Source organism: Brachyistius frenatus, unplaced genomic scaffold (assembly GCF_029030835.1).
Source record: "Brachyistius frenatus isolate BFR_SWC_R1_liver_20210118 unplaced genomic scaffold, ASM2903083v1 Contig_157, whole genome shotgun sequence".
NCBI lineage: Eukaryota > Metazoa > Chordata > Actinopteri > Embiotocidae > Brachyistius > Brachyistius frenatus.
The window spans coordinates 829,736-857,118 of NW_027210756.1; the positions used below are offsets into that span (position 1 = coordinate 829,736).

General features: G+C 43.4%; 3 protein-coding genes across 5 annotated transcripts in view; 1 reads left to right on the top strand and 2 right to left on the bottom strand.

Annotated features, from left to right (window-relative positions):
- Positions 1 to 3,324: 3,324 nt before the first annotated feature.
- On the bottom strand, positions 3,325 to 6,081 carry LOC138631502 (uncharacterized). The gene is made up of 2 exons (XM_069716483.1): positions 4,937 to 6,081; positions 3,325 to 4,820 (listed from the first exon to the last, which is right to left on the bottom strand). Exons 1-2 carry the CDS (start codon positions 5,652 to 5,654, stop codon positions 3,850 to 3,852), a joined length of 1,689 nt encoding a protein of 562 aa, XP_069572584.1. The 5' UTR covers positions 5,655 to 6,081; the 3' UTR covers positions 3,325 to 3,849.
- Positions 6,082 to 6,157: 76 nt separating this feature from the next.
- Positions 6,158 to 11,303, top strand: LOC138631453 (uncharacterized). Of its 3 annotated transcripts, none has more exons than XM_069716410.1 (2): positions 6,158 to 6,224; positions 10,281 to 11,303. In XM_069716410.1, the coding sequence occupies exon 2, from the start codon at positions 10,285 to 10,287 to the stop codon at positions 11,008 to 11,010; it is 726 nt and encodes a 241-aa protein (XP_069572511.1). In that variant the 5' UTR covers positions 6,158 to 6,224; positions 10,281 to 10,284; the 3' UTR covers positions 11,011 to 11,303. The 3 variants fall into 3 exon arrangements, with proteins under 3 accessions (XP_069572511.1, XP_069572508.1, XP_069572510.1); XM_069716407.1 differs by lacking the exon at positions 6,158 to 6,224 and adding an exon at positions 9,379 to 9,499; XM_069716409.1 differs by lacking the exon at positions 6,158 to 6,224 and adding an exon at positions 9,379 to 9,488.
- Positions 11,304 to 23,822: 12,519 nt separating this feature from the next.
- klhl13 (kelch-like family member 13) overlaps positions 23,823 to 27,383 on the bottom strand; it is a 30,736-nt gene continuing 27,175 nt past the window's right edge. The window contains exon 7 of the mRNA XM_069716388.1: positions 23,823 to 24,896. Within this exon, the coding sequence (XP_069572489.1) occupies positions 24,409 to 24,896 (488 nt within the window). The 3' untranslated portion in view covers positions 23,823 to 24,408. The remainder of the gene's footprint in view (positions 24,897 to 27,383) is intronic.

Genomic DNA, 27,383 nt, shown 5'->3' on the forward strand with positions numbered 1-27,383 from the left:
ACAGTGTAATTTTCACCCTTTGTTGATTTTTTTTTTTTTTTTTACATTCATGGTCTCCAGACCAGACAGGATGAGGACTAATGAATTAGGTGATCCTCTAGCGCCACCACAAGGTCGCCATTTGTGGCTTCGAGTCTCAACAGCTCTTAATTGCATCGCGTAGGATGAGCTATAGTTCACTAACTTCAGTGACCCTGCATCTTTTCATCGCGTGCATCAGCAGGTTCAAATTTCAGTTTTTTTTTTTTTCCCATTTAAATTTGTGACCAAATACAAAACTAACAGTGTACAATACAGTATTATCACTGCGATGACAAATTGATCGTAGGGCTTCTTCTTGTTGAGGAGAGCCCAAATAATGTCCCGAAGAAAATTGCCGTATATATACGCACCAATATGTATTAATTATAGTTATGTAACTATATATTTGTACTAATCCCGTTTTTCTGTGATGAAGGGTTATGCAGCTCAGTGTCGAGGGATCGTGTTGAGACATTTCAAACATTTGACGAGAATCCTAAACGCATCTTTAACAGTATGTCACGCCAACATGCTGTGGGAGGGACGAGGAGGAGTCATGACTGCTGGTGGACTGAAGAGACGTCTCATTATATCTTGATTTGTTCTTACGAACCCCGCACACTATCCCAGAGCAGTAAACAACAACAACAAAAAACCACCTCCGCGTCACTGACGTTGCTTACAGGCACACAATCAAGGTCGTCATGTTTTTGACAGATGTGTTAAATGTTTATAAGAAATCGACCTTTTAAACTTTTGCTTTTTGGAAATGAAAAGAAAACCAGAGAATCGCCACCACGTGACACCGGAGTTACGGGTGTAACAACATGAATCCACGCGTTTTCCAGTCACCGTCTGTCATGGCACCGGCGGACACACGGCGCGCTCTCTCTCTCTGTGTGTGTGTGTGTGTGTGTGTGTGTGTGTGTGTGTGTGTGTGTGTGTGTGTGTGTGTGAACCCGTTCGTCGTTACTCGGCACTGCGGGAGGAGAGCAAGGTGTTATTCGGGATCCGTCTCGGGGCGTGACCACCGATCTGTCTGGCGACGCTCCAGTCGGAGTGGAAACTCTCCTCCGGGGGTTCATGCGGGTTTGTTTTTGTTGTTGTTTTTTTCTTCCCTTGCCACGATACAATGAAATGAAACATGCGGGGGTGAACGCTGCTCGTCCAGGTGGTAACATCGTTTCAGTGCGGTCGTATTTTAAACTCGGGCTCAACAAAAGTTGCTCCAGTTTGTGTCGTCATTGCAGCTTAACGCAGACAAAACTCCACTACGAACTCATCCTTTTTCTTCTTAATACTCCATGTTAAATAAACGACAACGAGGAAGAAGAGAAGTATAAACAAGGCCCTTTAATATAGTAACATTTACAGTAGGTAACAGGATGAATGTGATGTTGGGGGGGGGGGGTTGGAGGGGATAGGAGTTTGAACATTTAAAAAAAAAGTAATTCATTTCACATATAACGTGGACTTCTTGAGGAATAATGCCATTTCAGTTCACACCTACATGCAGAGGCCCCCCCTGTGTCATATAAAAAAAAATATATGATTATCTGGGGGGCGAAGACTACCTTGGCAATCGTTTTTCTGGGTGTACACAGTGACAGATATTTTACAGTTTAAGTGTTGTTGTTTTAAAAGGACCTACAGTTGTAAATGTACATAGAATAGTTACATGGACATCGTTATACTAGTATACGTGTTAAACAACACCGGACAGTCGAGCTCAAAAGGCTGAGAGGAGTAATGCTCTGCTGCTAACCCTGACGCATGAGTGGCTTCAACATCAGAGCACCAGGAAGAATTGTAATTAGATTATAAATATATATATTTACATTGTATGTTAGCATACTAATGGTTTCAAAGCACGTTACTTTATTATTTTGCACATTAACTTTTTCACAAATGTTAACCCTTATTTAACCAACAAAAAAAAAAACACCTGACATTGTTATATACAGAGACGTCTGGGAGGCGGTGTTGCCATGCAGCGGAGGAACAGATACGCACATGCAAGCACCGAAGTCTGTCTGCTAATAATTGCCAGTAACTGGGTGGTAACAAGAGCACAAGTCCAGAAGGGGAAAGGCTTTCTGGACGTCGAGTAGCAGCTTAAAAAAAGAAAAAAAAAGAAAAGAGGAATGTCAAGATGTGGTCCAAGAGAGAGAGAGAGAGAGAGAAAGAGAGAGAGAGACAATAAAAGAGTGTTAAAGCTTTGATGTGGGTGCGTCCTGATGCCAGCTAAATAATCCTGCATGTTTTGGTGAACAAACAAATGCATGTACTGACTTCTTCAAATGAGGATATCTGAACTTCAGCTGGAACACGTTACAAGTGTGTGACCGATGATGACGCTCTGCAGAGCGAAAAGGAGACACGAGGCGTCAGCGGAGGAGTACAACCGGCTCGTGGTTCATAAAGACAAACACGCAAACGGTGTAAACGGAGATCAAATATTTCTTTTGATTTTGGTCAACTCGTGCTCTTTATGGTATTTTTTATAGTCATGATTTAGAACTTGAAAACAGTGGCGACATTGATGCCATTAATAACAATCGTAAGCATTCATCTTTGAGATACTCCTAGATTTTTTTTAAATGTCCCATATTTGACACTTTTCCGTGTGTTTTATCTGCAGTCCTGATACCCATAAGACAAAACTTTTGTAGGTTTAAGCACCAAAAGCTATCTGAACATTGTTTTACTTTCTTGAGCTTCTCTGGAGCTCTACCACGAACAGGCTGTTCTGCGTCTCTGTCTTTAAGGTGTATTGATATCAATGACCTCCTCTTCTAAATGAGAGACCCGGGCTCAGGCTGACCACAGGTTTTCTACAGTGCTGTAACACCTGCACACAGGATCTGGATAAAAAAACAAAACATAAAAATCGGGGCAGAACTTTTCTAAATGACATCGGAAGTGTTCAGTTTGTTCGCCACTCGCACATATATCAACAAAATACCAAGAGCGTGATAGCAGACCGATGGTGGCTATAAAAACCACCACAGTTTACGCGTTTTAGTTTCCTAATCTTAAAAGATGCATTTAAGTTCAGCAAACTTGATCAAACGTTTTAACAAAGTTAAATTTACCGTTTCAGATCATATTCATGAGAATGACGACACTAATGTCGTCGGCCTTTTTTTTCCGTAGATTTGGTAAGATATATCCATCGGGTGAGACAGCACCTGCGGAGCATGCTCAGAGATGACCACTTCACTTGAATCAAGATTCAAAAATACCCAGTTACACAGTGCGTGTGGTTTGTCCCGTACATGAAGCATGAGCCAGCACTGCGCATCCATTTCTATTAACTGTAAGCTTTCAGAAAGTCGCGACCGGAATCGTACCCGTCTCGTCTCGACTGAAATCCAGGTAGGAACGGTGGAACAGCAGCAGCAGCAGCGACTCCGTCGATGTTTGACTGCGTGTTCAAGGCACCTTTGAGCTCACGTCCACTACTGACCAACTTATTGCAGGAGAGTTGGCAAACCAGAAAACTCGCTGGGCCAAGAACAACCCTGCTGCTGCTGCTCAATAAATCTCAGGAGACAAAAAAAAGACCTCTCTCTGTTGAAGAATGTACAGTGGAAAATTTAAAATGTATTTTTACATTTAAAACAGGAAAATGTCCAATATAAACTAAACTCAGAGGCCAGGGTGATATGTAGCCCGATTCTTTACTGTAACAGCATTGATCAAAGATGACCTGATGATGTCCATCGTGTTGAGAAACTACACAAACGCCTCGCTCCACGTTTATCACCCGGGGTGTGTTTTCATGCTAAAAAAACAAAAACAAACACACAACCTTCAAATCATCCCCTACACGCAGTCCACGACCGAGCTGTCGTCCTCCTCGGCACCCCACTCCCCGAACCTCATCTGAGGAGACGGAGCTGCCGGGTGGAGGTTGTTAATGTCGTCCATGGCGTCTGGGTCCGTGTCGTCGCTGGCGCCGATTCCCATGTGGCCGCCTTCCTCCCGGTGCGTCCGGATGTGTTTGCGCAGCGCCGCGGGCTCTTTGAAGCTGCGGTTGCAGAAGGGGCAGCAGCACGGCCTCTCCCCGGTGTGGATGAGCTGGTGGTGTTTGAGGTGCTGCAGCCGGCTCAGGCGCTTGCCGCAGATGGCGCACACGTAGGGCTTCTCGCCCGTGTGCGTGCGCCGGTGTTTGCGCAGGCCGTCCAGGTGGCGGAAGCAGTTGCCGCACTCGGAGCAGGAGTACGGCTTCTCGCCCGTGTGGATGCGCAGGTGGGTTTTCAGCGCCCCGGACTCGCGGAAGCGGCGGCCGCAGACGCCGCACGGGTAGGGCTTCTCCCCCGTGTGGATGCGGATGTGCTTCTTCAGGCTGGAGATCAGGCGGAAGGTCTTGCCGCACTCCAGGCAGTGGTGGGGCCGATCTCCCGGGGGCTCCCCCGCCGGGTCGGGGGCCGACGGTCCCGCCGAGTCCTCGGCCCGGCCCGGCGAAACACCGTCGCCTCTCCCTGCTCCAGAAGTCCTGGCCAGCGGTTTCTGTGCGTCAAGTGCGCCCTGCTGCAAGGCACCGCTGCACTCGCGCACCGGCCTCTGGTGGCGCAGCGGGTGAGTAAAAGCGCGCTGGGAGCCTCCGTCCCCTCCGACCGGGCCGTAGCCGAGGTCCCCCACGTTGTGGGACGATCGCTCCGCGTCCCCGACTCTGCTGTCGTCGCGCAGCCCGGGCTCCTTCCTGCCGACCGGACCGGAGCCCGAAATCGGTCCCTGCTCCTCTTTAATCTCGAACCTCGGCGCTCCGCCCGGTCCCTGAGGCTGCCGCTCATCTACGGACAAAACAAGGACAAGCGGCGACGGTTAACGGGAGACGTCGAGTCGACGCTTTGTAAACTTTGTGCAAAAAAAAGGAAACACGACGGGGGCGCGCGCGCGGCGCGTTTACCTGGTCGGCTGGTGTCGGAGCACATGTGAGACGTGTTGGACGTGAAGGAGTCCAGAGCGTGGTTGGTCACGGAGCCGTCGGGCTGGATTGAAAGCTGACACATTTTGTAGTCGTCCCGAGGTTCAAACCCGTGAAGCGATTCGTCCACGGGGCCGCCGAGGCCCAAGTCCACGCCCGACCCGTTCACGCTTCTGGGGTTCTGGTGGTCCCGGTCCAGGCCCGACGTCATCGAAGCCATGGAAGACAGCGACTGGGCGAAGACGGACTGGCTGACCGTCTGAGGGCCCGAGTAGGAGATCTGGAGCTGATCGATGAGCTTCTGCGCGCTGCACAGACACTCCTGCAGAGTCTTCAGCTCCCTCTCGGACACCTCCAGGCGCACCTTGAGCCGCTCGTTCTCCTGCTCCTTGTGCAGCAGCTCCTGCTGGGTCTCGTTGAGCACGAGCGCCACTTCGCCGAGGAGCGTGTCCACCGCGGCGGACATGGCGGTCTGGATGGTCGGGGCGAGTCGCGACTTCAGCGACGTCACGGTCACGCCGCCCTGCGCGGCTCCGTATCCGCCTTTGTCGGCCTTGCGCTCGTAGCAGGACTCCGGCCCGGTCCTGTCCGGGATGTTAATGATACTCTGTTTACGGTTCCCGCTGAGGACCGAGCCGCTGCCGCTGTTTGATGGAGAGGACTCCATGCTGCCAGCGTAGCCTGTCCTCCGGGAAGTCATGACGCGTGCGCTGCTACTGTAAACAGGCCACGATTCAAACGAACTGGGTTGAACTGGGCGGGTGTTGCTGCTGTAATAAATGGAGGAGGAGGAGGAGGAGGAGGATATGGGGGGGGGGGGGGTTGACTGACACCGATCACATCTGCCTAATTAGCTGTTTAACAGGCGACCCGGACACAAACTATGTGGTCGAGTCCTCGCTGCGCCTGTTAGCTTTAAAGCTAACAAACAACAAAAAAAAACAACCGGGCGGTTAAAGACGTCTTCCCGCAAACTCACGTGACTCTGCAGGACAAATGTGCCGACAGCCTTTAAATGCGTTCGTTAAACAAGCGAGTTATTCTTCAAAGACTTTGATCAAATAAATAATAATAATAATAAATGGCCCTCAACAGCGACTCACCCATTTCCAGCCTTTCTGTCTGCAGAGCTGCACTGTGCTGCACGCAGAGGCCCGTCGCGCAGTTATGACGTCAACCAAGCAGCTTGACGTCCTGGTCATTTCACCCTGCGCTTTGACTTGAAGGGAGTCTCGTCCCGCGACAGGCGAGTTTAAGAAGTCAGACGAAGGTGGGCTTCCTTTTCCTTTTATAATGTTACCAAACGTTATCAAAAATATCCTATTTAATAACCTAGTTAATGCCTTTAAACATAGGCCTACAATATATAGCCTACACAACATAGCCTAAAACACTTCCACAGCACATACGACTCTTTGAATAAAGGTATTTATATTATCTTCTGCATACCAAGACGTGTATTTTCAATTCAATCTTATCTGTTCTTTGTAAACCTCCACTTTCCTCCTTTCTTCTCTCCATCTATATGAACTATTCTGAACTACCGCTATATAAACAAAATCTAATCTCATCTTTTCTGTGGCTGGCACAGCTGTGCGAAATGTAAAAAAAAAAAAATATTTTTTTATTACTTCAATGTTCATCGAATATATCAAATATTACACAGTTCAGTTGATTCGCGTTTTAGAAGGAAGGATGTGAAGGTATGAGCCTTTGAAACTTGGAAATAACAGTAGCCTAAATTTATTTTTATTTTTTTCCATATTGAATAAAGATTCAATTGAATGATGGTTTAATCCAACAATAAATAGGCGTATACAAAAGTAAAATGTAGCCTATTTACAGGACATTGCAATAAATAAATGATGTGCCGTTGATTGGTTCCATATAGCCTACATATATGTTGATAATATCTTTTATATAAGTTTAAATCAATGTCTACCAAATCGTTTATTAAAGAACCACGAGGGTACAGGCTACGTCATATGCGCTCTGCCTGTCAGCCTGTAGGTCACTTTCGGGGTGAAAAATGCTCCATGCCTTCGCGGCAGTGCGGCAGTGCAGCAGCCATTTGAGAGAGAGAGAGAAAAGAAGCGACTTTTAAATGATAGTGTCAGGGTTCAGAGTCTAAAATACCCGCATGTCACCGACCTCTTGGTTACACAGACTGTAAATGTGGAAAAGAGAACATCGTCTGTCCTCCACAGGCTGCTGCAGACTGCGTCTTAAACGCTGCGGCCCTCTTGATTTGGGAAACCGGCCAAAGTCATCATTTAACTTTCTGATACTGCGCAGATGACCCGTTTCATTGTCAGTGCAGTCCATCATGAAAACTAATTAAATGTCAAGCAGCTACAGTTACACGAAAGATATGGACCAGATCTGCTTTATTCACGATATAGTCCTGCGTTGCTTATAATTACTGTGCAGCCTTTATGGACTGAACTGAAGACTCCTTAAATAATGAATGATACTGAGGTCAGCGCCTCTACATTAATCATCAGAATTAATGTCCTCACTAACATGAAAACACTTGAGTTTTACCCATCACCTAATTCTTTCTTTTTCACAAAGATTAGATAAATCACGAGCTGCACCGTTCGCTGAGTTGCGCCTGATAAATTCATCACATTATTATTGGAAAATGTGTGCCTCATCTCTGCTTGTATTTAACAGTAAGAAGGCTGGATGTTTTAGAGATGAAATGAATCGGCCTGATAATAATAGTCCTTCGCCTCATACAGAAAGACTGTGGGCTGAGGCTGCAACTGCAAGTTATTGTTGTTTTCCCCTGTAGTTGTATGAAAAATCACAACAATGATTTACATGACCATAATATGTGGAAATAAATTGGCATACTTATTTAATTCTTACAAACTTCAGAAGATGTCCTGGTCCTGCTATAAAAGGACCTGGTGGTATTCAACTGGGCGGCTTCCAATTCATAAATAAAAATAATGTATTCCTTATGAAGTCATTTCTGATGAGGAAAACAGTCCCAGCCCAGCCAGCCGCAGTGGTTAGGGAAAAACTGACGTCGTCTGTGGTTAACTAGAAGCAATGCATTGTGGACTTATGTAACAACCTATCTAACACTTACCATCTGCCGCCTGAAATTGTGTCACTTCCATAGAAAGAGTTCTTACTGTGTGACTTCACCTCTGCCAGTAAACAGCTTCTTCTGCCATCTTATTATAATATTATACAGACAAGTTTGTGTCTCAGCTTCTTTGTGGCCTGATTGGGAATGAAGTCCTTTCAATCCCACTCCTGACTCACTCTGCAACAGCTGAAATAAACACAATTATTATGAAATAATGCAAAAACATATGTGTTTAGCAGTATTAGTTTGAAAGATAATACATAAACCCAGCTTGGATCACACAATACGTATGTATACATGGTATTACCCACACACATCCTGTATGCAAATATATGCATCTCCTTCGCACTTACACACCCACACTCTCCCATGTATGTACTTACAGTGCATCCAAAACACATTCGTACACCCACTGATGGACGCACACGCAGGAAAGAAACTAACAAAATGAAATTTGAGGTATTCATGAGGTTGTGCTTGTCGACATTGGTTTCTGCTGAATTACACGTAGGGCAAGAACAATATATGTGCGTACTTTATCAGGAATAAGATTGAGTGACTCAGTGTGTCAAGTCAGTTTTGAGCTGGCTTCGTCAGAATTTCTCAGCTACAGGACAATGCCGGCTAATTGTGGTCATTTTTTGACAGCGTGGAGATGCGATGAGCATCTGGATTTAAAGCAACAGCTGTCACATGAAGTTTCATTTTCACACGAACAAAGCATCTCATTCAGATCTCTTAAACGGGACCTGATGAGTACCACTACCTGCTATTTTACCATATAATATCATCATATTTGAATTCATTTCTGAGGGTTTTTTTAGGTATCAGCTTGATACAGTCTCATACATTACAAAATGATTTCCAGAACAAGTTCAGTTAGGATCTTTCTTCCTCAGCTCTTTCAGTTTCACAGCAGTGTTTCAGGTGTAGCCATCTACTTTATTTAGGTGAGAGGTTATGGTGGCTACACAAAGACGGGATTGGTTGTTGCACGCTGATACATGTCAGCGATGACAAAGTTTCAATGGATCAAGGCCCCTACACAAAGAATTTCCAATCCTATTTAATTTCCTTTGCCCCTAAAAGGAAAACAAGTGCTCATTAACGAGAGACACGCTCTGAATAACCTGCTCGGAAAGCATGCAACAAGAATTCATGCGGTTGACTTAATCAGAATTTAATAATAATAGTGTAACAGTAATAGCGTGCACAGTCACTCACATAGCTTAACCGTTTAGCAAGGAGGGAGGTGGAGCTGGTGCAGAAGGGTCAGGAAGAAGGGGGGACTGTGGGAGGGCAGAAAGAAGGAGGTGATTGTTGAGCAGATGGGGAACATATAAGTGAGGGAGAAAGCAAGAGAGGGAGCAAGTGGAGGAAAGACGAGGAGAAAGGAGCTCGAACACGTTCAGATAAAGAATACAAACTTCTGTAAGCAACAGGTAAGTTCAAATCTTTTACTTTCTTCCACAGTTTCAGTGTTGAAGGCACGGTAGCTGTGGTAAGAACAAAGAGCACTTAAATTAGTATTCAATGGGGGCTCCCGCTCAGTTTTCAATGCATTTAAACACAGTCTTGTCTGAGGAGAGTTTTGAATGGGCTACATTGTTATTTCTCCATTCGTGATGACCACAGCGTATTTCAGTTATGTTTTTGTGAATTCTTGTGTAAATTGCACATGTGGGCAGCTTTCCTGTAACTGGATCCAGCTGACAAGGCTGTGCTGTGTCTTGGGTGTGCAGGCATTTGGACCTGTTGTGCAATACCGCCTGGAATGTTGAATTAGAGAACCTCCAAAATATAACTAATGAGGATTATTCCAAGCAGTTGTTTATACAACAGCGTAACTCATTGACAAACACCACAGAATAAGACATTTCAACTGCTTAAAAGTCAATATTTTGTTGTTTTGGTATAGTGAAAAGTTGATGCTTCCTCGTGAAGTAGTTGTTTTTTTTTCCAATGGAAACTAGGCCCGTATTTAAGTCTTTTATTTCATTCCACATAGTCCTCCCCTCTGCAGTCTATAATCGCTAAAAGACGCAGAATCAGGGGAGAAATAACATTATGTCCTTATTCAGGCTCTTTCATACGAGACCAAAAGAAACTGATTCGGTGAATCTAGACATAGTTGGTAACCCAAGGGGCTGACACGCTTCATTCCTGTGCACAAAAACAGATTTTCAAATTTACTGATGGAATTTTTCTTTTCATGATCCCCAGCTCGATGGCCGCCATGAGGGACCTTCCTTTTCCCCTTGTGATCGTATGTCTGGTTTTCATCAGAGGTTACTGTCCCCTGCCTACATCACATGCCACAGCGATGGATCCCATGAAGACACTCACACCAAGTGGGTTTTCGACAGAGGACCTTGAGATGCCACCACCGGATTACTATGACGATACAGTCACCCAGGAAATGCCCGTGGGAGCGCTTCCAGATGGACAGACCATCCAGCGGTGCAACTACAATCCCTGTTTTGAGGGGCAGGCACCCTGCGCTGTCCTGGCTGCCTCCACTGGCTGCTTGTGTCCAGGGTTCACTCTACGTAATGTGGTTCCAGAATCGCCCTTCATGAAGTCAGTGTCTTGGAACGGGTCGGAGGTTGTACTCAAGTGGTGTGCACCTTATTCACACGTCACATCCTATATTGTGACAGTCGGAGGGCAAGAAAGGCAGAGGTTCACGGGGCGTCAGAGGAGCGGCGCACTCGGTGACATAGTCCATAAAGCGGAAGTCTGTGTGTTTGCTGTGAATGAAGCTGGAGACAGTGATGGGTCCTGTATGGCGTACAAGCCGAGGGACAACACCCTGCCTCTGACTGCAGGGATCATCGGGGGAGCGCTGGGCTTCCTGCTGCTCCTCTTGCTGGCCGTACTGCTGTGGAGGCACAAGAGGCAGAGGAAGCAGGAGGCCAGCATCTCGATGCACAACACAGTGGAGACGCGGTGAACGGACAAGACTGCAAGACTGGACGCTCAGTGAGACTCTGTCCCAAAAGAGTCTTCAGCTTTTTGTCGCAGTTAATGAACTGCGACAGCATTCAAATATCTGAGGTTTTCTCTGCACCAAGAGGCTGTTTTAAAACAGGAGGAAACAGGGTTCGACACCTCACATAAATGTATCTAACTGGTTATGTTCATTTCTCAAATCTATTGTGAAAACTTCCCAAAATTCCCACATCTATGATTTGATACCCAGCGGAATAAAAAAATATTGCTGTGTTTTTTTTCTAAATTAAACTCAGAGGAACAGCCCAGCATGTGCATCATGCTCACAGTAGAGTCAAATATGAGTAGTTAGCAGGATAACGCTTTCAAAAACACCAGTAACTCATTGTTTATTACTTATCTTTAGGAAGTAAAAGATGTTTCCCCCTCACGATTTAACTTAACTTAAATTAGGGATTTTTTTTTGTTGCAGAAAACCTTTACCTTTATAAAATACACTGGAAATTACAATGGACTTGGTAGCAGTTTTTGACTATGAAATACAATGTATTATAAACTAAATGTTTTCTTTGAAATTCTGAGAGTTGTGTTGTGTTATGTATTTAAAGTGTGACTGGATTGTTGGTGGCATTCGGGGAATAAAAGTGACTGATATTCTGTATTATCTATTGTATTTATGAACATTATTTGGTTCGTTTGATAAAGAGGGTGAACTGACTGTTCAGACTGGAGCTGCAGTGTCTGTTAAAAAGTCTAACTATTAAACTTAAATTAAAAAGTAAAACGTTGCCTTGTAGTTTCTATTGCATCAGTGTGTATAAAATGTGTCGCAGCTGTTGCAAGGGTGTGTTTTTCCATCTGTCTTAATGTCGGAAGTTGTGTCAGTGAACTGGATGAGCAACAGTGTTCAGCGCTGTTTTTCCAGCTGTCACACAACAGCCTTTTCAGCGGATACGGATTGTGCGATGTTCGTCTCATCCCGGCTGAGACTTTTTGCAGTCATGCAGCATTGGGCTGGTGAGAAGCTCCAGGCTTCTTTCTTCTTTTTTTTCTGCCATGATGTGAGAGAGAGAGAGAGAGAGAGAGAAAGTCCAATATTTTAATCCTCCCAGTTTATCTCATGTTCAAGCCTCCATCTGCATGTCTCGCAGCAATGTTATAATTCCTTTTTGCTTTGGCTGCTGTCACGCAGTTGTTCCACTGCTCCTGGCGTCTCTCTTATTCCAACTGCACAACTTACATCGCACAGTGCTGTATGGAAGTCATCTAACAGCTGTAATTTGGAGACACAACAGACTGTTCATTTTAGTGGCTGAAATGGCCTCAAGATGCTTCTTTTATGACACATATAACAGTCTCTCTCAAACTGGGAGGGAAATCTTTGCCTGAATGGGTCAGTGATGAAATGTAAAAACAGGAGCGTGCATTTGTTGGCAGCAGACCGTTTTAAACAGACCAAGATGTTTATACTTAAAGCAAATGGAGAATTGGACAAAACCACAACCAGTCATAGAGTCGTCATGCTGTGCTCGATGACAGCAGAACACAACAACATGTACTTAAGAGAAGAAAAATATTGTATTTCTAAGTGTACGTGGTTTGCCTTTTGAAAATAAACTTCTTTTTAGAAACTGAATGTGTTTTGATACTGAATTGTGAAGACATTAAAATCTCCCCGTATTACACAAAGTTAAAAAGTTCTCAATGAGCACCATGTCCAGTTATACAGCTGAAAGAAGTATGAAGTGGTTACATCACCTCTGCAGCTGTCCTTGGAGTTTAAAGCTTCTGAGCTCTTTGATGATAAGAATGAAAAGTAGATAACGTCAATATAAGACCTAAGAGTTACATGATTGCAAAGAAAATTTGGAGGAGGCTTGGCAAAAAGCCACCGGTTCCTCTTCAAGAGATCTCCATCATCTCCTGATATGCAAGTACAAAATGTCTATGATTTAAATCAAAAAGCAACTGAAGGTTGAACCACTACTGAGCAATTAAATTTCAGTCCCACTAAACTTGCTGCACTGAAATGTTTTCATTTGAAAACATGAATGTGAATTTATGTGGCTTGAATTCTCCTCTCTAAAATTTGTGACAAAAACCTGATTTAATTGGTTGTTTTTCACAAATTTAGACAGAAAATTAAAGTTTCCAGTGGCTGACCTAAACTTTTTTTTCTTGGATCACGAGTGACAGCACATCGATCGACTCTATTAGTAGTGAATTTGTTATCCGTATTGTCAAATATTCAAGTTCAAGTTTTTGATCTTGAATTTTAGTGTCTGAAATTCTCAAATCAAATCAGAACAACTAAATTTTTTGACCTTACATGAAGTTTTGAATTTGCGAACCCTGAATACAGCAAAACCTGCATTTCCCCCTTTCAATATAATATATTTCAATGCTTTAACTTCAGTGGTAATTGATTTTCAATATTGAGAATACTTTTCAAATTCCGGCAGCTTTGCTTTGCTTCCATATATTTTTTTCTTAGTAAGAATATCACTTGAATGAAATGTGAGATTGTCATGTGAGGAAAATGTGTTAGAATTGTTTTGATCTAAAAATGTGAGCAAATAAACTGAATAAATATATGCATTTATAAATTATATTTAATGGACATCTGGCACAGAACACATCTCCTCTTATATCACCCGTTCACCATTTGCCAATGCTGCTTTCTGTCTGCATATTTTGGGCTCCTGATGGCTCTCCCAAGCTTTGCAGTGCAAAAATCCCAACATTTTTTCACTGCTGGACTACAGCACCGAGGCAGACAGAGTGTCTCTCTGAACAGGTTTTGATGTCAGAGGGAATAAATGTGGGGGATTGTCTGTAAAAAAAAAAAAAAAAAGAAAAAAATGAGGTGCGGTGCAGAATGTATGTAGGAGCAGGAACAGTTTTTCATTTTCAGCATCATTAAGTGAAAAAGAAAGCTACGTTAACAGCACTGATGAATCTCGGGTATGACAAATTGTGAAACTGCAGGTGAATTTTGCATTGAGATCAGCAGCAGGATACGTGCTGACACACTACTCGCTGGACACGGGTCGTGTTGAATCACTCAGTCTTTTGGTGACTCATTTTACTTTTGTGGTGAAGAAGTTACATATAAAGCAGTGAATCAGCCTGATTTTTTACGGTATTCAGTCTGGAAATACTTTGTGTCTTCCTCCTTCTGCTGCCCCTGTTAGTGTAACTGCATGACTAACAATGACAGTATTTGTATAGTCTATGAACTGATGTTTGACATATTTTCATTTGTTTGCGAGGTTTTGGATTTTACCTGCAGGTGTTGCATTATGTTCTGTTGCTAATGACAAATAAACAGACTGTGTTATAAAACTGACTCACTGAATGAGCTCTACTAAACATGAAAATGGCACTTTGGCCCTGCAGCGGATGTGACATTTTAAAGGTGTATTAAGTAATCCAGGACTTTTATCTGTGTTTTTCAGCATCTGGGAGGATTTTCTACTTCAGGTATAAATGGATCTTAATAGAGCAGATAGTCACAGTGTGACAATGCAACAAAATAAAAGCACCCTTTACAGAACTGTGTTAACTGTCTGCGGGCTTGGAGAAGAAGTTTTAACTTATTGCCCTCTGCTGGTCACATTTAAACCTGAGAGAGGAGGCCTGCCTGCACTAAAGGACAGAAAAGGACATGAACACAAAAGGAGCATAATAATAATCATGTCCACAAAAACGGACCATGTTAAGCCCAGTGTCAATTACAGAAGGAAAAGTGATGATGCAAAACAGGTCTGCAGGTGCGCCAGTGAAAACTATACTGCAAAATGTAAAGGTGGGAGAAGCATTTATGTCCTTTAATTAAGGCTATTCTAATTTATTGCTTTTGTATTGGATCAAAAGTGTAATAAAAGGTGAAATATCACTTGCCTGTGCAGCTCTGTGGAGCGTTTTAGCCTCCTTCATCTCATTGTTTCGCAGCCTCACTGTTCAGGTTCACTATCATCATCTTCGTCAGTGTTGTTTCTGGATACGTCAGGCAGCTGTTTTCATTGTGTCATTCATCATTCTGCAAAAATATTGAATGTGTCAGTTTAAATATCATTTCAGCAAACTGAAATGACAACGAAGAAGAATTACTCAAGTAGATAACCTTCAGAAACATGAAGATTTGAATATAAGGGAGCTGAAAAATAACACATGACTGCCGAGTTTAACCCTTTTTTTGTTGCAGCTTTTTCAAAATTAAATAATTGTAAAAAAAATGTGTCCACCTCCTGTGTTGTGTACGATATCACACTGAATAAAGACAGATTATTTCATGTCTAGATCTTACTGCTTGTATTTTCATGGCTGCAGCATGTAGCTTTAAAGGGCTTTTCTGCTATGAAAGTAATTGTAGGTTGTAATATTATATTTAGCTCATAATGTTATACTGACACCTATTGAAAACTGTCATTCAATTTCATGCAATTCATTATTCATGAAAAATTAATTTGCATTTGGCAATGGGAAAAATTAACACTGCTTTTTATTATTAGTAATCCACTAATGGCTGCTTCCTCTTCCCGCTGGGGTCAGCTTGTACAGGGCATAAAATGTTCAAAGTAGGTCAGACATCCATCAGTGCCCATTACTGGAACTGGACCGTCCTCTATACTCAGTGCCAGAATGCATGCTGGTTCGTATTTCAATGTAGAAAGGTCTTCATGTCTTCAGTTTTTTAAATATTTTGCCGACAGTACAATAAAGACAAATGAAAGGATGTCAATCAAAAACCTTCCTGCTAAATGAGGTGCAGTTTAGTTGAGCGTTAAAAACAGCTTTTTACAAGGGGACCCTGGGACATGCAGAGGCCCTCATATAGGAAACTCTGGGTCTTAGTGGGTGGTTGTAGAAACTGATCCCCCGCCTGCGGGTGTCTCATCCTGTTTACTCCTGGGTCTGTCTGTCTTGGCTCAAACCACAACTCTGTAAATAAAAAGATTAACTTCTGTCTCCAAGTGTAAGTCTGATGTCACTCGCAGGATGATCGGGTTTATGTTAATGCTGCAGAGCGTTTGTTAGATTCTTCTTTTGGCATCATCGTGAAAACAAAAACAAAAGTGTGACATCTTTCTTCATCCAGACATCTTTTACAAACAGGTCCAGTGTGTGTGTGAGTCAGAGCTTCTTTTGTTTGTTTTCACAGGAACCACTAGAGGTCATTATTGCAAAGAGCGCTGGAGAGATTAAAGGCAACTCTGGCATGCACTCAGAGATAATGTGGTGGAAATGGAAATTAGTTGTTCTAATAAGGATGAAAATGAGTTTGCAGAGGTAATCAGCTCAGCCACAGTTGTACATTGCAGGGGAGTTTGAGGAGAGGAGTTTGTGTTGGAAGAGGCAGCTGAATGTCTGCTCTCCATCACCGCTTCCTCTCACAAAAAATTCCATTCACTGCTCGACAGCCAGGTCAGTACTCTGCTCTCAACTCCCCAGGATAGCTTCGCAAGAGCGTGTCATAAAGGAGAGGAGGAGAAAATCTTTCCCTTTTTTTTTTTACCCCCCCCCCCCAACATTTCCTTGTATGAAGAGCGAGGGTAACCATGGCAACCTGGCATTATACAGGACAGAGCTGAGGAGGTTGAAACTGAGCTCAGCTTGGAGCGGAGAGTTATCAGTCACTTAGGCATCAGCACTGTCTCACACACACACACACACGCACACACACACGCGCACGCGCACGCACACGCGCACGCACACGCACACGCGCACGCACACACACACACCTGCTCTTTCACCCTTCACGTCACTTACAGGCTAGGAATCATGACATTTTCCTTTTCATCAGAGAACAACAGACTCACTCCAGTTTTTCGGTGTCGAGATTCTGATGGAACTGCAGACATGTCACTGTGCCACAAGACACACACACACACAAAGGTGAGAAAAGTGTTTGCAGATTGCAACGTTTTCTTTTAGAAACGCCAACATTTATTTCATTGATGTATTTTTTAAGTACAATCCTTAGTTACATTTTAGACATCAGTATTTCCATTTTCTGTTACTTTAGACAAATATTTCACCACAATTCACAAGGTATTATTGGGCGTTTTACTAAACCACATTTATTAGACATATAGTGTGTAATTACTTTGTAGATTAAGATTTTATAACGAATACAACATATTGGAATAGACTGATTTATTCCGTGTTTATAGTTGCATAGTCCAGTCACGTTTTAGCTCCAGCTTCATTCCAATAACTCATTAACTGATCCAAACAGTCTATTTGTTTTTTCTTTGTTCTCTATGATCACCTTCAGATTTATTGTGACCCTCTGAAAGGGCCCGACTTCTCAGTTGGGAACATGTGGACTAAACTAGAACCACTTAATCTGATCACAGGGGGCATTTTTCTACAGCATGAGTACTTTTATTTTTGATTGAGTGTTAATATTTTAGAAGGATGTTGATTGCAGCCCTTTTTATATTATTTTGCATTGCACACGATCTGAGTGCTTCTTCCATCACTAGTATCTGATCTCTTAGGATTTGTTTCTTTGTCTTTTTTTTTTTTTTTTAACTTTTTTATGCTCCAGATTGTTTTCCAATAGAAAGCCAGTTATTCTTTGCGCAATAACTAAAGCTGCTGCTTAACAAATAGCAGATCTCTGTGTAGAGTTAAAGGCTTACAATGAACAAGAAGAAAATAATACAAATATTTTTGTGACATCAATCACTACATGAATAAAGAAATTGAGCAGTGTTGCAAATGTATTTCAAGAGCATGAGGGAACATTTCATCATTGGGATACAAAATGTTATAGCATTGTGCTATGATGATCATATGATTTGCAGCCCCTCATTTGAGGATATTTTCATTTATTATAATGCCAAATAATTGATCGTTTTTTAGAGTAGACCTTTCAAATTAAAATATGTCATAAATATTAATACATAAAATACAACAACTCAAGCTGATATTTTTTAGGCTTATTTTCCAACATCATCTCATTTTCTCTAACTAGCTGGTTACCTGTGAAAGAAAAAAGTTCCTACATTTTTACAATCAGCATGTCAGCTTCATAAATATGCTTTAAATGTTTGACCAGTAACTTGCTTAAACCGAGTTTGTAAAAAGCTTCAATTTAAGATCAGGTGCAGTCAGCTGAATCTCCAACACCGTAGGAAACCTGGAGGGAAGTGAAGCCGGAGCTGTATTTAACCCTCTGAAGTCAAGCAGTTTTCCCACAGCGGCCGAACTGTTCCAGTTCCCTGCTCTTCTCAGCTGGTCCGCAGGAAGTGGCTCTTACTTTACTTACAGCATATTTGTGATTTGTGATAATTGTCTGCACATTAAAAAACATCGTGTTTTTGTAGCCTCAAAGAAGAATCTCACAGTTTATGTCTCTCTGTGTGCAAACAGCATCGTTCTGTCTGTGCTTATACTGATTTATATTCTTTACCTTCCTCCTTTTCATTGTCAGGGGGGCATTGGAGCATATCCCAGCATGCATCGGGTTGAATGTAGAGAGACACTTTAGACAGGCTTCCCGTCTATCAAGTCTCCAATCCACTTTGAGCAGTTGGAGGAAACTTGCATGAAAAAGTGGGAAAACATGCAAACTGAACACAGATAAGTCCAAAAAACACTTCTTAATCAGCGTCACTGCAACAACACAACAGCTATGAAAGAGGAATTTTTCAATACAAGATGGCAGAGAGGTAGTTTTGTGCACATCGTGTCCTGTATTTAGGCCAGGCGCTGGATAACAGATTTAATAGAGAAAGAAATGAGGAGCTTTCTGCCCGGCAAAGTTGTGTGTCCTTTAATCTAGCACAGTATGAAGATACACAAGTGAAATCTGTGCACACCGCGCTTTGAGATATAACTGAGGCGTAAACAAAAATCTAGGGCTGATGCGTGGCCAGATGTTGAACAAAACAAATCCCAATTAGTTCTACCCCTCCCACCTCGGCTTTAAATTAAAAAAAAAAAAAATTAAAAAAAAAAATACAGCCGGGGCAGGAACAAGCTCTGGAACAAGAGATGAATCAGGGACAGATTATTCAGGACACAGTCACGGAGGATAGAGAGCTCAGGAGGAGAGCAAGGACTTGACCTTTTTTTTGAATATTCATGACGGGGGAGAGAAGAGAGATGTAAACCTTTTTTCAGACCTAAGACCTTTGTGGTGTCTAATAACGGAGGGCTGCTTGTGATTCAGTGCAAAAATAAATATATTTAGCAGGAGTAACATCAGGATATCTTGGCTGTCTGCCAGCCGGAAGGATCAATAGCCATTAACACCATCATGCATGCAGTCGGAGGACAGCGGGGATCCGTGGCTCTGCAGACTATTTCATCGTGATGGGAGGTGGATGGGAGCTTTGGTTACAGTAAAAGCATCCTCGCTGCTGAGAGTGATGCTCTCTGACTGACAATGTCATCAGTGTTCTGTGTATGTAAACACATCCAGCAGCCTGGAGAATCTAGGTCATTTTCTGGCTGGGATGAGATGAGAGGAGGAGTCGTCTGGAGACACACCGAGCCACAAATGTGTGTTGTGTTCATGTGTCAAGAGTCAGACCCCATAATCCACACGCTCCTCTTTTTATCTGCTCCATGAATCAAGTGAACATGCCTCCAGTGGTGATGAAATCCACTGAGAAACACAGGTAGTGAAGCGGAGGAGGGGAGGAGGAGGAGGAGGAAGAGGCGGAGGAGGGGGTAAGGGGTGAACGGGTGTAATTTCTTGCTCCAGTTCTCTTTGCTTTAGCGCTGAGGACACATTGTTCATTAATATCCAAGCCTTCAGTCTTGAGGATACACAAAGCTTTTCGTCATGTAATATTGACACTGGCTCGCATACACACCAGGAAACAATGCGACCATGTGGCAGGAATTACACAGCGGATCTGGAACATCATGTGCGGCATCGCTACAGAGATTATGGATATGCTGAGGGGTTTTTTTTGTGAGTCATTTCAAAACTCCTCTTGAAGGGCATTAAATTGTCAGTGCACAGAGTGTCTTCTCACAAATCAGCAGGATGCAACTCTGTCTGGTTTCCCTGCTTGAACAATGCTGAACTTGACGCAGAGGGTGGATGAAATCCTCCATCCTGCATGGTACAAGTCATTTTATATGATGATAAGAAGGGATATAACATCTGAATTTTTGAAGGGGGCAATCAGTTACAGCAACTTAATTAAAACCTGACAAATGAAAGTATTTGATCACAAAAATGCTAAAGTCATGACAAGACTGCAGTCATGCTGGCAGCTCTGTGAGGCTGTACCATACCAACGCTTTGAGCTAAATGCTAACAAAACCGGCATGTTGATGGCAGCAGGTTCGATGGTTGTAAGTTTGTCACCATGGTTCAGTGTTATAAACTAATTTTGTTCTGGTTAGGGGATAAAAGTTTTGTAATTCATCCTCTGGGAACCATGTCCGTCACCAAACTTCACAACAAATCGTAGTTTTCAGGATATTTCCTAAAACAACAAAAAAAGAAGTCAACGTTACAAGGTGCTAGGAGAAACGTTTGGGGATATCCAACGTGGGTAAGGGTTGTTTTCAGGCGACAACAAATGTCTGTACAACATTTTCTAGGAATCCAAAGCAGTAGCTGTAGAGACTTTTTATTCCAAACCCAAAATATCAACATACTGATAGCACAAGCGGAAAAGTCAGGGGATCTCTTTAAGTGAGCTGGATTAATCCTCTGGGGACCATGAATGTCTACATAAACTCTCATTACAATACTTCCAATAAGCTGTTGAGATATTTTGGGAACGACCTAAAGTGGCGGACCAACAGAGTGAAATAGAGCCACACCACTAGAGTAGTTAAAATGTCTTACTTTCTCTTAAAGCACTGCTGCATTGATTCCGACCTATTATTATCTAAGAAATAAAACGCCTAGAAACAGTATGGAAACAGTCTGCCATATGACAAATGTACATATTAATCTTAAGGAATATTATATCTTTAAGATGGTATTTAATAAGCAAATCCTCAAAAAAAAAAAAAAAAGCCAAAATTTGCTTATCCCAAATCAACCAAGTCTTTTAGTTTTTAGGTAAGAGCAACATAAATTGACACGAAGCCGATTATGTTATCAGCCTTTAGGAGATATTTAGGCAAAATAATCAGCCTTTTCCCAGGAAATTAAACAGACATAAATACTATGGCCTAACTGGACCTGTTCTGTATCGTCTTCCTACTTCCTAACTGCAGCATCACTCCCTTTTCTTTTCCAGCTCTCACCAATGCCCTCAGATTCAGGCAATACAGCAGGTAGATGATAAAACAGTGTTATGTCCAGGCAACAGTGGCACTTAATTCCTACTCTTTTTTTTCTATCTGTGCTCATGTTTGCCTTTTCCCGAAGCGTTGCTCATCACATTTTTGCTTTTCTCTTTGTTCAGTGACTTACCATTAAAGGATTACAAACGGCCTATTTCTTTAAATTGGGAGAATGATGCAAACTGTTCCGTCAAAAACGACTTAACAATAAGCTGCTGCACAAAATAGAGCTTTTGAATGTCACAACAAAGGCATTAGCAGAGCACTTCTCAAAACAATGTGAAGAAGCTTAAAAAAAAAACACGACTGACCTGTAAAACAAGCAGGAAAACATGCAAACTGTACCAATTGGTAAAAGAGAAAAGATCCCGTAGACACTTCGGAGTCCCAACCTGAAAAGTGAATCATTAAAAAGGCACCAAAACAAAAATATCCAGGTCATGAATGCAAAACATCTTACGTAAAATAACCTGACATAATGACAATCCCACAGCTGAGGCGTTAAGCTGAGAAACAGGCATGACAGTTTGAAATCAGAGGCACCACTAACAGCATCTCATTAATGGGATATAATGAGAACATGATGAGGATTTTAAGCTCCAGAACAAACTCACCTGATGATTATACAAACCTTTTGTTCCCGGGAACAGCGTGAAGCAGACGCCTCTGACACCATATGCTGCCATTAAGGCTTTAATCGTCCGGGAGCAGGCGGGCAGATTGTGGGCGACACCACCGTCTGTCTCCACGCCAGGAGGAGAGGTGACAGCGGTGCCGGTGCCAGTTTCCTGTTAACGGTGGTCAGCGGCATGTTTACGTCACCGGGGAGGCTGATCAGTGTGTCTGTAGGCGACATCACATCTGCACGTAGACCAAGGCTCTGACCACTGGTCGAGCCTTCATGAGACAAAATGTAGATTTAGAAACGCTTCATGTTTGCGGTTATCCTGCACTGCGTAGTTCATGTCCAACCATGCAGAATACACCGTTTCTAAGTTGAGCAAAATGACCATTCATTTGGGATGATTGATCTTCTTCGTTTGAGCACGGAGAAGTTTACAAAACAAACATAAAGGAAGCCAACTTCTCTCACGGCTGATTAATGACCACACATCTTGCACCAGGGTTAAGAGGCTTCACTGAAATCCAATAACAGTAAATCCAAACTAACCAATCTACTACTAGTCGTCCAACATAAACACAGCTCTGTGAAATCTCTATGGATGCATACCAATATAAACCAACACGTTAGACCAAACATGACTTTTACGCTGCTGTATCTGTATGCTAAACACAGCCTGCTATCACGCCAAAGTTTGCAATACACCCATCGGTCCACTAGAGGATATCGTGTAAGTGTGACTGTAACCCAGTAGTAAAACTGCGCGGGTTATAAGATGTTTCCTTTGTTGTTGTCTATTTGCTAAACGTAGTTCTCATTGGCTATATTAGGCAACGCAGGTTTCTGATTGGGGGATGGGTTTAAGTCCCACCCCTCCAGGCGACTCTAGGGACGTGGAACGTCACCTTGGGGAATACCCAGAACACGCTGGAGGGATAAAATCTCCCAGCTGGCCTGGGAACGCCTCGGGATCCCCCAGCATGAGCTGGAAAATGTTGCGGGGGAGAGGGAAGTCTGGGTCAACCTGCTCGGCCTGCTGCCACCGCGACCCGACCCCGGATAAGCGGAAGATGATGGCTGGCTGGCTGGACTTATCCGACGGAAAAAACTGTTACGACTTCAACACGAAATCAACTTCAGTGTTTGGATCCAAAGAACTGTTAGCACTAAAGAGACCATTTTTTTGTCATCACAAGTGATATTGATAACAAGTTCATCAGTGTTATGTTTTCAAGCTGCTAAGCAGTTGTTGTTACTTTGAATGCATTAAGTATTGCATATGTTGAAAACCTAGAATGCGAGTTTGAACAGGGGATTAGTAAATAGTTTAATATCTTTATTTTAAGTTTATTACAATTACAGTTGAACGTATCCCTGCGGCTCCAGTTGTTTATTGGGTCCGTTATCTCCTTACAACCGCTCCCTTACGAATCTAGACACCGGTCCATTTCATATCGAGTATTCTGTTAACCCTGTGTGGGTTACGTTACGTTTTATCTTGCCTGGTAAAGTAAACACATCCATGGCCAAGGTCAAAGAGAAAGGTTATGTGAGGAACTATAAGTGATAAAATCTGCGTAAGGGGAATGGTTAAACGGAGCTTGGCTTTACGTGTGAAAACCAGGATTTCTTTTAGGAAACATAATCAAGATATTTGCATAAAATGAACAGACTCCGTAGGTAACGTTATGTGAAATTACTTATTTCAACACAAACTGTGAGCTTTTCCTCAACCTGAGCGCGACGTTTTTGGTACCTTACTTTTCACACGGAGGCGGAGTCAAATATGACACTGACGGTGTCCTCTAGTGGACTGATGGGTGTATTACACGCTACAGGTTGTTTAATCAACCTCCAGTTTGAGGGGTTTTGAGTATCGGCCCGAGTCTGCTGTAGTCAGTAATGACAACAACATTCAATTAATTTCAAAATCATGTTTATTAAATTTAGAAAACAAAGATTTTGTTAGCAGTTTCATACCAATAGCAGGAAAGAACTGAAACTGTACGAGAGACATTGATGGGGCCTGGGCCAACCCCTGAGTTAAAAACCGTCTTGTGTTTTTGGAGCTCGTCCGTCCCTGGACTTCTGCTCTCTGGGGTCACCTGCGTCTAACCTGGCATAGACTAGAAGAGAGAGTCAGTGTGGTAGTCAACATCTCAGGGTAGAACACCAACAGAAAGGAGACATAAGAAAACGTTGTCGACATCAGGTAGAAAAGTTGATTTGCAAAGTCACTTTTCAAGTCAAGGTATTTCCTGCCAAAATATACCGAGTATGCAACATTAACATGTAATTAGGTTGCCAAACCATGTCGGTACGTAGGTTTAAATCACTCGGGGAGTGCTTTAGGGGACGTGGAGTCGGTGATACTGGGGGATGCAGTACGGATGTTGTCCGAAGAGGAAGTGCAAACAATGTCTATAAGGAGTGTTTGTTGAGGGGGCTCTGGGGGTCAGGGGTTACGGGGGTATGAGCAAAACAGGGCTCCCCCCCCTTTACTCATCAAGGTGCTGAGAGGGGTGACTCTCTGGAGGGCGACCCCGTGATATCCTCAGGGGGAAAAACTGTGAGTGTGCAGGCTCGGATGCCGCCCAGCGACTCGGGCAAGTCAAAAACTTTGTGCCATTCGTCTTTCTCGGGGTCGTACTTCTGTACTATTTCCACCATGCACCGATTGTTCCACGAGTAGCCGCCCACCACGTATATCTTATTCTCAAACACGGCAACGCCGACGTCGCTCTGACCTCGCAACATGGCGGCGATAGGTGTCCACAAGTCGAGGGCGGGGGAGTAGTATTCGCAGCTGAGCACGTCGTCGTAGTCGCTGGTGCCCCGGAAGTGATTGCCCCCGATCACGTAAAGACGGTCGCCCACGGTGCACATGCAGTGGAGGCCGCGCACCGTGGTCATGGGTGCTTTCTGAGTCCATTTATCCGCATCTGGGTCAAAACACATCAGCTCCTTCTGAAAAGTGTCATGAGTGATTCCCCCTGCAGCGAAAAGAGAGTGGAAAAAAAACAAAAACAAAAAAGAAGAAATTGCGCAAGTTAGCCTCAACGCTGATCATTTGGGGGGAGGAAAACACTTTGTGGATTTGTCAATCAGGCGGATCGGTGACTCATTCACCCGTGTCAACCAACATTTCTCACTTATCTAGGCCATGTGGCGCACCAGCCGCAACACTGGGAACGGTCACATTTGCTTCAGTTAATAAGAGTGTACACACATTTTGAAATCTCACCTTCCTGTGAATCTTCGTTTCTCAAACCTCCACTCAAACTAATTTCATATCAGGAGTTGTTCGGCCTCTTTTCTACATTGTGAAATAATGCTGATGATGAGCACTCGGTACAAAGCGCACAACACACAAACAGTGCAGACGCCGGGACACAAAAAGCTAAAGGAAAGTGGGGAGGAGGGGGAGAGGGAAAACAAAAAACAGGACATGTCTACAGGGAAGGCTTAAAATAAAGAGGAACACAATCCCAGCATGCATTTGGGTGGAAGCCAGCCCACCCCTCCCCCCTAGGCAGAGTGACTCGGAGCAAATGCAGGGAAGATTTGCGGAGCACCCGGAACGAACGACGGAGGCAGAATCCCTCTTTTGCTGCTGCCCAGTGATTGTGTGCTCGCTTTAATTGTCGAGGCCTAAGCTGTCTATTCAGCTGCCATGACTTAGATCTGTGGTGCTGCACCTCCTTCACTGATCACATTCAAAGATAGCCTGACTATCCATTTTCTTCATCCAAGCAGTCCATTGAGCAAGTTGGCTATTTAAATCCTGACAAAAGAACAGTGCTCGAGTCCAAGTGGGGTCCTTTTAATTCCTCTCCAGGGGTTCCTAGTGCTATTTTGATCCAGTTCAAGGGCTTTGGCCTTTTCTTGATACAATGACATCTGATCGGTATCCCAGTATCTCAATGTCCAATCTGTGCCATTAGCGAGGCACTAAGAGCAGACGGGGTTTTGCCAAATTGATCCCATCTCAGAAAGACAGACTAAAAGCCTTTGGTCCTCCATAGACAGTGTGTTGTTGTTGTTGTTGTCGTTTGTTTTGTCTGTAACATATGCTGATATTTTACGGTTCCCAAACATTTCCCTGTGCTGCCATGTAGATAAAAAAAAATACAATAACTGCAGAGTCCCCTTGTAAAACCAGTGACCTGGTTGAATCAGTGCCGGCACACGTGGGACCCGAAGAGATGACGGAGAATAGACACTGAGGTGAGACAAAAAAAAAAAAAGGGGGCTCAGCAAATTCCAAAAATACTCAATAATGATTAAGAGGGTCCGAGAGTCGAGATCCTGCATCAACTGGTAACGATTAGTGCTCGTGTCCGATGTTAAGTCCCTCGAGGTTGCACACGGCTGAAGACACAACCGAGCTACAGTACGTATTGATCAACTTTTCTATAGGACGGCCGGGAACATATGGATCGACGTTAACATACAGGGAGCTCGGCATGGGTGACGAAAGCAACTGAAAGTACTCGAGTTCCAGCTTTCACACTCTTTTGCACTTTTCAAAGCAAGTTACAAAAAAAATTAAAATAAAGTGGTTTTCATTTATTTATTTATGCTCCCTAGTCATGGAAGACACATTCGGAAACCTGCATTTCTCCAATGAGTACAACCATCCTCTGCGAGTCGTCCCGTCAAGTTCATTTTAACAGTTCCTGACAACTCGGTCCATCAGTCCCCCGCAGGAGCGCGAGATCTACATCACTCCCTCGTTCGCTATCCACTTCTCTCCATGTAAAAGACAAGTTATTCACTACGAGGTGAACAGCAAATTTCAATTTCAGACACTTAAGAGCCATTACGGGTCATCAACTTTCAGCGCTCGAGACGCGCAATGAAATCACTTGCATAAAAGCCGACACGTTTTATTTTTGGGGAATATTAGCAGCGAGCGGAAACGACTTATTTTCATTCCACCGCGAGAACTTCCAGCGGCACTCGGCAGATCGTAGATTTCACACTCAAAATAAAATGGCCGAGATGTACCGCAGTGCATTAATCATAAATAGTGCGATTTCACACTCGGGTCTTTACCCGCATTAGCTGCAAGAGCTGCAATTATTGTCAATACGTGCAATATTTCAAACATGATGAAGCGTGCGGGATATAAGCGGACTTCATAGATCCCCGCCCTTTTGAGACCCAATCTCAATGCCCGGCGTCGACCCGAAACGCTTTTAAATGCATGCTCAGCGTAGACGAGTCGAGTGTGTGAGAGGTATGATTTGCATAAATCTGTAAGTGTAAAAGACACCATTTATATGATGTAGCAAGATAATAATAATAAAAAAAGAAGATACAAATACCTAGCATTAGCATTAGCAACTGGCAGACAGCTTTGAACTGAACCAGTAAATCAGCCGGGCTGCCGTCTGCCAGTATGAACTTATTACACATATATATTGGCATTAATGGAAATGTTGGCTGATAAGTAACCAGAAAATGTAGTCATGCAG